Source organism: Theobroma cacao, chromosome 6 (assembly GCF_053813885.1).
Source record: "Theobroma cacao isolate CCN51 chromosome 6, ASM5381388v1, whole genome shotgun sequence".
NCBI lineage: Eukaryota > Viridiplantae > Streptophyta > Magnoliopsida > Malvales > Malvaceae > Theobroma > Theobroma cacao.
The window spans coordinates 30,435,367-30,444,125 of record NC_142644.1 but is presented as its reverse complement, the minus strand read 5'-3'; the positions used below and the strand labels follow the sequence as shown (position 1 = coordinate 30,444,125).

Here is an 8,759-nt window from a genome sequence, read left to right as displayed (position 1 = left end):
AGAAATTGTGAGATTTATGTATTGATTTCATGAAATTATTCTTGATTTCATTCCTCAAAATTAAAATACGAGTAATTTATGTTGATGCACAGGATTGGAAAACTGAAAATCTTAATAATGGTTTTAGGTAGGTATTCATTTCACTTTTCTTAAGATTTTATTTAATTGTCCCAACGTATAGTATGCAAAAAAGTTATAGAAGTACAATGATTAACAGAGTTTTACATTAAAGAAATCAATTCACTAAACATTTATTGGTGTATGATAAAATTATCAAATTTCAAATTTTTTTACAATAAAACAGTATAAAAGCAATTTAAGAAAAATTTGAAGATCGAGAGAATGATTGCAAATTATTTCTATTGTTTTTTTTCATTTCTATTCAGGAAATTAGAGAATATGAAAAAAAAAATCTCTTCTCAAACAGACACAATTATTTATTTTTAATAATTATAACTATCTATTTTTCAATACACGTAACTGCTCGTTTTCAAAAAAAATAATTATTTATTTTTCAACTTAATTATTTGAATAAATATAACTTCTGAATAATTATAATTATTTAAACATTTTTTTTTCATTCTTACACTATTATTTTTGATAATTTCAAAATTAAATATTATAATGTAAGTACATAAAAGCAAATCTAGAGTGCATATTATATTGTTATTTAACTCAACACTTTTTGAAGTTGATCTTGTCCTTTTGTTCTTTCCCGACATCTGCCATGCAATTCAAGATATTCTCTCTTCATCTTCATATATAAGAACATTTCATTACGACTCTTGTTTCGACACACAACTCTCTCTGCGAGACACACACCGCCACACCAGCACCAAACAACTGCCAGCGAAATGAAGATTCAGAATTTGCTTAGATGGATTGGTCTCACCCTTCCCATTTACATCATCCTCGCCAGCCAGAACCAATCCCATGCAACACAAACGCAACCCATTTTCGATGATCTCACAACTGACAGTTTCATCAAAAAAACCCTCCATTGGAAACGTCATCTGATAAAATTCCAGGGCAACAGGCTGAAGCTATCAGCCCCCACTGTGCTATCAGGAGTGTTCTGCTTCATAGCTTCCTCCATATCCAGTGCGGGAGGTGTTGGTGGGGGAGGGTTGTATATACCCATTCTGACAATCGTGGCAGGTCTAGACCTCAAAACTGCCTCAACTTTCTCAGCTTTTATGGTGGCAGGAGGGTCAACTGCAAATGTTATATACAATTTGCGTACCACAAGTTCCAAGTTTGGGGGTAAGACTTTGATTGACTATGATGTAGCTCTTTTGTCAGAGCCCTGCATGTTACTAGGAGTAAGTGTTGGAGTAGTTTGCAACCTTGTCTTCCCAGAATGGTTGATCACCATCCTGTTTGCCACTTTTCTTGCTTGGTCGACCTTTAAGACTTGTAGAAACGGGATCGGGCTCTGGAAAATGGAATCAGAACATCAGGAAACTAGAAATAGGTGTGAAAAAGTGGAAAATGGAACTTGTGGGGAAAGTGGAGAGATTAATGATCTAGAAGAACCTCTGGTGAGTACGGAAGGAAAAGTAAAATCGAGGTTTCCATGGAAGAAATTGGTCGTCTTAGTTATGGTCTGGTTTTCCTTCTTTGTCATCTATCTCCTTCGTGGCAATCGCTACGGGCAGGTACCACTTCTTGTCTCATTCTCTGATAATTTCTTTTAAGATTTTGCTTATTAAGAAACAGTAACAAGTCTATTCAGATAATAAAAATGTAATGTGATACTGCCAAGTTTTCTTCTGCTATAGTATTGTTTTAGGAGATTTCTACTCGAATTCTCATTTTTAAAGAATTAGCCTTCATTTGTCTTTTCTTTTCTCTCTTTCACCTAGAAGATAAGTATTCCTACTGCTATACATACATTAGGTTATGTCCAAGTCACAGTTTCCTTTTTTAAGCATCTTTCAGGACCATGTTAGAATATCTCAGACGATTCAGCTAATCAGCTTTCTGTGTATACCTTGTTCTTTTCCTTATAAAGCATATATGAAAAAAGTTGCTGTCAAATGTCTTTCATCTACTTCAAGAACTTCTACAAGCTTCTTTGGTCCCATGGTAATTATCTCCATTTCATGCCTTTCCTTCACGCTTGGATTTGCTCAGTCGTAGGATCACGATCAAAACAAGGACTAGTTAATGAAGCAATTAAGAGAGGAGGCGTGGAGATATCTAATTGCTTTACTAAAAAAGGAACAGAACATGTGGTATATACTCTTAACTAACCTAGTCTTAATCTAATTGAACTGTAAATAGGTAGAGGTAATCGATAATGGCCTGGGTTTGAGTTTAGGGCAAAGTTGTCTCTTTCTTTGCACCAAACCCACATTTTCAAAAGGAGAGCCACCAAAGTGAAAGTCACCTCACTTTGGACTCAAGCGGTGAAAAATCAAGGGGCGAATAAGCTAGCTACTGATGTATGGTCCAACAGTCGATTTTGACAGAGCACTGGCTATTAGCTTTTCCGCCCACTTTTGTATTAGTGTTAGTCTCAATTATTACAGTAAAGAAGCATATATGAAATCAATCAAAGCAATAATGATTTAATGATAATCTGCAGTGTAGTAGATATTAATAAGCTAAGTGGGGGAAGATCTTCAATCTATGTGTAATTCATGGCATGTTGGTTATTTGTGACTAATTAGAAAAACATGCAGGGTGTCATGCCAATGAAGCCTTGTGGAGTAGGATATTGGACTCTCTCATTGTTTCAAATGCCTCTTGCCATAGCTTTTACTGCATGGATTCTTAAAAGAAAAGAGGCCATCGCATGCCAAGGTCCAAATAAGCAGGTGCTTAACAACTTACTACAAAACTTAGCAATAGCTACCAGACAACTTAAAATTGAGGCAAAAGTTATCTAAAAACCCTTTGTTTTTGTGTTTTTTCCATACTTGTGAAGGGGGTTAACAAGCTTATTTTCCCTTTTATGGCGCTTTTGGCGGGAGGCTTGGGTGGAGTTTTCGGAATTGGAGGTGGAATGCTTATAAGCCCACTTCTTCTTCATGTTGGGGTAGCCCCTGAGGTTAAACACTGTCACTTCTCCCTTACTGAACCATTGTAGAGTTTCCATATGTTATCTACTAGCCAAAAGGAATGATGCAAAATCAATATATCATCTAATGCAGGTAACAGCAGCTACTTGCTCTTTCATGGTTTTCTTCTCGTCTACCATGTCTGCATTCCAGTACTTGTTGCTGGGCATGAAGCAAACCGGCACTGCCCTTATATTCTCCGTCATTTGTTTCGTGGCATCACTTCTTGGATTGGTGGTGGTGCAGAAAGCCATACGAGAGTTGGGAAGGGCATCCCTCATCGTATTCTCAGTTGGTATAGTGATGGCTCTGAGTGCCATTCTGATGACTAGCTTTGGAGCTCTTAATGTTTGGGACGACTACACCTCCGGGAGTTACATGGGATTCAAACAACCTTGTTGAAAATCAATTTTAACTGCGTTTCTTTTTGAGCTTTGGAATTAAGAGGGAGGGATTAAATACTACTTGGTTGTGCTTAATGTATGAACTAAACCGTCCCACTTACCTTGTATGGCAAACTTGTCTTGTCCGATTTTGCTCAGGGCCCAAAGTATGGCCAACTTTAAATAGAAGTTCAGCTCTGCGACCCTTTCTGCTTCATTTCCCATTCACGACCATCTTTTCAGGGAGCATCACCGGGCAACTAGATCAAATGGCTCGGATGCTATCAAAGATTGCAGCAAACAAGACACAAGGTAAAAGAAATTTCAATGAAAAATACACTGGATTTACTTAAGTTTAAGTCCAAATTACACAAGCTGTGTAACTTGTAACTAACTGCATGATATTCTTACTTTAGCAAACATAGGCATAGATTAAAAGATTTGGCAACATAATTTACCAAAATTTAGTTGTACAAAATTAGATGTTATCATCTGAGCACTCAATTGATGAGAGTTTCAAGCTACGCACATGGCTTTCAGTTGTCATACTCTTTCCCAAGGGGGGGGGGGGGGGGGGTGGGGGGGCGTAAAGGGTGAAAAGGACAAAATGAAAAGAAAACCACCACGATCAATGACAAATATAGTAATGAACAATGGCTCTTTATGATGAGGACGGCAGACACAAAATAACAGCCTGCCAGCTTATGCAACTGGAGGGCGGAGAATATGATCCTGTGACGTATCAACAGAAGCAGGAGGCAAGAACTGCCACATGGAAACTCCAGGGTAGCCAACGAAGGGCACCAGCTTGCCACCAACAACTTGGCCTGGAGTAGAAAATGGAGTTGGAATAGCAGGAGGATGAGGTAGGAATCCTGGCTGAGTACCCAAGGCCTTGACTTGCTGCTCGAGATTCTCTTTTTCAGTCTTTAGCCTCTGTTTCTCATCACGAAGTTCATTCTTTTCAGCCTACAAAATAGAACTCTACTCAGCACAACCAAGAAGAATTAAACACTCAACCCACCCAATGCTCTTGGAAATTTAATTTAAGCAAACTAATGCATGAAATAAAACATTTAACATGCATCACTTGTCCATGTATATGAGCAAATAAAACGTAGAATATTGAAATCCAGGCTCACCTTTAGCTCATTGATCTTCTCCTGCAGACTCTCATTTGACTCCCTCAGTTTTTGGGCTTCATCCCGTAATTGAGTAACCATCCGAACGGCATCAACCAATATAACAGCCTTATCCACTTTGAGAGGCCTTCCAGGATCTAGGATAGAACCCAATTCCAGGAACCTTGAGATAATGAAAACGTAAACATCAGAGAAGGCAAAATGGGGTGAAGGGAGAGATACTGGGGCAACAAAACATGCCTGTCATTTAGCCTATCCCTTCGCATCTTTTCTCTGCAAGCTTTGGAGCCAGATGCACTGCATGATCCAGACCTCGCCCTGTGATAGAATGATAAGAGATTAAACCGAGCAACAAATCCAAGCTAGCAATTACACTAAAACTCTACAGAACCTAAAGCAATAAATTGGTGCAGAAGCCAGAGCAGAAACCGCATTACGGAAACAGAGTAAGGGAAAACAATAAAAAAAGGTTAACGGTTGAGTAGCTGTGTACCGTTTTCGGAAGCCTGTTTCGTTAAGACTGTCTGAATTCCCAAACGATTCATTAAATTCAACACTGCAGAACTATCAAGAAAGATTAATCACCATGTCTAAGGTACAGTGGGAAATTAACAGAGCTTAGCTTGAGAAAGCAGCCGGGAAACGGCAGCTTGCCAGCCACTTAGTTTATTATCCTATTCCATTGCTAAAAATAATGCTAAATTAAATAAGGCTAAACCAACAGACAACTTGGAAACAGAACTATAAAATTCAAAAGCAATTGCTCGAGCACCACAACATTGGAAAGATCCTTACTTGAAACCTACGCAAAGTTAAGTTCCTCAAACACGAGACATCAAGTTATACTAAGTCCCATGTCATTTTATAATTCATAAGCAATAAATAAAGGGAGAAGGGAGGAACCTGAGAGGAGGAGTGGAGCAAGTAAGGGACTGAGATGACCAGATTGGGGCTGCCGGGTCAAGTGAGGGAAGATCACCACCAGGGACAGGAATGTCCTCCAACAAACCATAATCATCAAAAATCCACCCGCTGGGATTTTCCGAAGAGACCAGGTCCTCCCCGTTCGGTTGCCGGGACATCATATTCCCGGAGAGGATTCAGTCGTGCCACAGGGCAGAAGACGGGGTTTGCTGCACAAGTGATTGGTGAAGGAACAAAAACAAAAGAACAGAATAGAAAAGAGAGAGATATGGAACGAGTGAATTTGGTTGGCTTGGGGATTTTTTGGGTGGGAAAAGGTAGAGAATATTTCCTTTGGATATGGCTTTCCGGAATTGAAAGGGATTTGAGAGAAAGTCCACATGGTTTTTTTATTTCTTCTTCTTAAAAACTGTTTTTTCTTTTTCATCCCACCACCTCACATGCGAAAGAGACCAAACCAGACCAGATCACGTCCTTTTGGTTCGGCTACGCAAGAGTGACACATACACAGTCCTTTTCAGAATTTGGGCCTTTTGTTCTATCTTTCATGGTGGGCATCGATCGGGCTTAACTGCTCCACCAAAAGGGCTTGGAAGGCTCGTTGTGACATTCTCAACATCAACAGAGCTGTGAGCCCAGAAGAATGGGCTTGTTGTCTTAACCCGTTTCAGGGTTTCAGGACAGTGAAAACCTTATCAATCCGACTATTGTTTTGTCAACATATTCAGCAATGGAAATCGGTTTGGTATGGAAGAATTCTGTCTGATAGCTACGCATAACCACCAGGGGATGGACCAATGAAGCATGTGAAAAAGAGATGATTACGGGGATGGGTCACAATCCCCAGACTGATGCCGCCATCTGCTTGCGGGAAACAGAGGCAGGAAGCTCAGGAGGCGGGGATAGAAAGATTATCAGAAACAAAACAAAACAAAACACACCATAGGCCCCCGCCAGGAGCTGCCAGGGGTACAAAGCTTTAAACCCCTTTTACTTTCACTGATTGACGAAGTCAAGAAGAAAATTCGATTTGTTTACACTTTACACAACAAATTGGTCCGACTGCATCGGATTCTCGAGTTGTCATGTATGAACAAACATTATATGACAAAGCAAGACAGCTCTTAATAACATTTTCAAAGATTGAAATCACACAGTTACAGGACAATACACAATCACCAGAAAAACATCTGTGCTACAGTGATACACCAAGACAAACACCCCTGTATTCTCAAATGAACAAGACGACCACATCAGTTTTTTACACTTTCAACAGATGTATGAACTCACATGCATTGATATGCTATGCATCATGCAACATATAAGCGAATGGACTGCACAAAACCATGGATCCTTTTCCTTATCTCTTCTGGATTTGCACCGACTAACTTATCAACCACAGTACCTCCCCTCATCAGTAAAAATGTCGGCATGGCCTTGATCTCCATCCTCGTTGCTACCTCCTAATAAAGCCACCCAGGAAGAAATATTCAAGTCATCTTCATAATAAATGCCAAACAAGTAACAAAGGAAAATAGCAGAAATCAATTTTGGGCCCTCTCTCTATCAGAATGTCAAGTTCTGGTAGCAAGAGAATTCAAACACGTGCAGACATTGTAAATGATTTCTAATCAATGGTTATCAATGACCTAATCTATTGACTTTAGCAATTATATTTGAAAGATTTCCCAGGAGCAGGGTTAGCAGTTAGCACATTGCCTGTTACACTACGCCGTAAAATCCATGTCAGGAATGAAGGCTGCACCAGCAGAACATAGTAAAGTATTATTAATCCTTATTTCCATGTTATTAAATGGTTTGATTAGAATTCCATCCATTTAAGAGCTTCTCCCATGGCATCATGTAGAAATTCTATGTTCTTAGGCATAACATGTCACACCAAATCTCGAAAATTAAAAATGGCATATGTATAGCTGCATAGCAACCAATCTGCACATTAAAATAAGCAAGGGAACAAAGTGATAGGGATATCCTTCTCTAGCTAAACAACTTGCCCAAACCAGAAAACTAATATGGAATGAAAAATAGAGCACAATATGAACTAGTGTTCAAAAATCACCAAAGAAATTTTCTCCCCCTCCTCGAAAAAAAAAAAAAAAAAAAAAGAAACTGAAACACCTTAAACCAGGGAGCCCACAGTGCTATTAACAGTCATTATTGTACCTAATAATCATAAGAAAATTCAACTTGATCCCAAAAGGATAATACTTATCCTCAAGCTTCACAACTAACTAGCATTGTCTTGAAAGCTACGAGCTAAACCATATCTTTCTAAAGAGGATTCTTGCACATCTTCACCATATCAAACTACAGTCACAAAATTATATTCAGTCAATAGAACATGGATTCTTGCACATCTTCACCATCTAAAGCTACAGTTACAAAATACTTTGCAATCAACAATACATATATCAAAAGGTCAAGAAGGAGAAAATAATGAACTCTCTCTCCATATTGTATAATAACATTCCCATCTCCATTCTAGTTCGCATGTGTGGAGTATCATTTGAAATGGTAACCCATTTATTAAAACTCACATCTCAACAGTATATCAAGAGACCATAAGATTTCTGACCTTAACATCATCAACATCAACGGTGAGAAACAGAACATCTTGGAAAGATGAGGCCAGTTCTTCAAAAAAGGGGTTCATAGCCACTGAAGGCATACACCATGAAGCAGTGAAGTGCACAACAATCTACAACATCCCCAGCCAAAACAGAAATCAAAAAGACCTTTCTTTGAGACAAACAGCCCATGTATGCAAAGACATGAATTATGAATATGAAACTCTCATAAAAAAAAAACACTTCAAAGGAGGCAGATGGGTAACTAAAAATCCAAAAAAAAAATAAAAGATATAAACGAGAGAGTTAGGGAATTTGGACTGTTTGCAAGAACAATGACAGAATTTCTAAACAATGGAAAGTGAAGAGAGTTGAAAAGCTTACTGGGCATCCCTGATTTGTGGCTTGGTTGACATAGAAGTCCCAGGATTCAACAGAATCAATCTTCACAACTCTAGACTTGCTCTGCTGCTCTTGTCCCTCCATCTCTTTCTTCCTCCTCTTTCACCTTCTTGGGCAAACCCCTCTCTGATGCTTTGCGGTGCTGCTTGCTAACAAAGAAAAATGACTTCAAACCAGACCAAAAAAATGAGTAGCTTCAAGGTAGGCCCACCACTTTCCGCATTATCTTATTCATTTTTATTATTATATGCTTTA

The 8,759-nt window shown here is 38.8% G+C and overlaps 3 protein-coding genes across 4 annotated transcripts; 1 reads left to right on the top strand and 2 right to left on the bottom strand.

Annotated features, from left to right (window-relative positions):
* The first annotated feature begins 727 nt into the window (after positions 1–727).
* LOC18597044 (sulfite exporter TauE/SafE family protein 5-like) lies at positions 728–3,665 on the top strand. Its single transcript, XM_018123300.2, has 4 exons — positions 728–1,658; positions 2,688–2,822; positions 2,933–3,055; positions 3,159–3,665. The coding sequence occupies exons 1-4, from the start codon at positions 855–857 to the stop codon at positions 3,465–3,467; spliced, it is 1,371 nt and encodes a 456-aa protein (XP_017978789.2). The 5' UTR covers positions 728–854; the 3' UTR covers positions 3,468–3,665.
* Positions 3,666–3,876: 211 nt separating this feature from the next.
* On the bottom strand, positions 3,877–5,864 carry LOC18597043 (transcription factor ILR3-like). 2 transcript variants are annotated; one of them, XM_018123302.2, is made up of 5 exons: positions 5,494–5,864; positions 5,084–5,146; positions 4,831–4,908; positions 4,591–4,753; positions 3,877–4,417 (listed from the first exon to the last, which is right to left on the bottom strand). In XM_018123302.2, exons 1-5 carry the CDS (start codon positions 5,673–5,675, stop codon positions 4,151–4,153), a joined length of 753 nt encoding a protein of 250 aa, XP_017978791.2. In that variant the 5' UTR covers positions 5,676–5,864; the 3' UTR covers positions 3,877–4,150. The 2 variants fall into 2 exon arrangements, with proteins under 2 accessions (XP_017978791.2, XP_088663696.1); XM_088807570.1 differs by having other exon boundaries at positions 5,084–5,154; positions 5,494–5,509.
* A 750-nt stretch (positions 5,865–6,614) lies between these two features.
* On the bottom strand, positions 6,615–8,731 carry CXXS1 (thioredoxin family protein CXXS1). The gene is made up of 3 exons (XM_007025854.3): positions 8,487–8,731; positions 8,111–8,233; positions 6,615–6,977 (listed from the first exon to the last, which is right to left on the bottom strand). The coding sequence occupies exons 1-3, from the start codon at positions 8,586–8,588 to the stop codon at positions 6,825–6,827; spliced, it is 378 nt and encodes a 125-aa protein (XP_007025916.3). The 5' UTR covers positions 8,589–8,731; the 3' UTR covers positions 6,615–6,824.
* Positions 8,732–8,759: the final 28 nt, after the last annotated feature.

Excerpts from the sequence above, each read along its gene's own strand:
- LOC18597043 (XM_018123302.2), bottom strand. The coding sequence starts at position 5,675 with ATGATGTCCCGGCAACCGAACGGGGAGGACCTGGTCTCTTCGGAAAAT. Across the intron at positions 5,147-5,493 it reads TGCTCCACTCCTCCTCTCAG|TGTTGAATTTAATGAATCGT; the intron begins GTTCCTCCCTTC and ends ATAGTTCTGCAG. Across the intron at positions 4,418-4,590 it reads AGAAGATCAATGAGCTAAAG|GCTGAAAAGAATGAACTTCG; the intron begins GTGAGCCTGGAT and ends TCTATTTTGTAG.
- LOC18597044 (XM_018123300.2), top strand. The coding sequence starts at position 855 with ATGAAGATTCAGAATTTGCTTAGATGGATTGGTCTCACCCTTCCCATT. Across the intron at positions 1,659-2,687 it reads GTGGCAATCGCTACGGGCAG|GGTGTCATGCCAATGAAGCC; the intron begins GTACCACTTCTT and ends AAAAACATGCAG. Across the intron at positions 2,823-2,932 it reads GCCAAGGTCCAAATAAGCAG|GGGGTTAACAAGCTTATTTT; the intron begins GTGCTTAACAAC and ends ATACTTGTGAAG.
- CXXS1 (XM_007025854.3), bottom strand. The coding sequence starts at position 8,588 with ATGGAGGGACAAGAGCAGCAGAGCAAGTCTAGAGTTGTGAAGATTGAT. Across the intron at positions 8,234-8,486 it reads CCACAAATCAGGGATGCCCA|ATTGTTGTGCACTTCACTGC; the intron begins GTAAGCTTTTCA and ends GGGATGTTGTAG. Across the intron at positions 6,978-8,110 it reads TTGATGTTGATGATGTTAAG|GAGGTAGCAACGAGGATGGA; the intron begins GTCAGAAATCTT and ends TGGCTTTATTAG.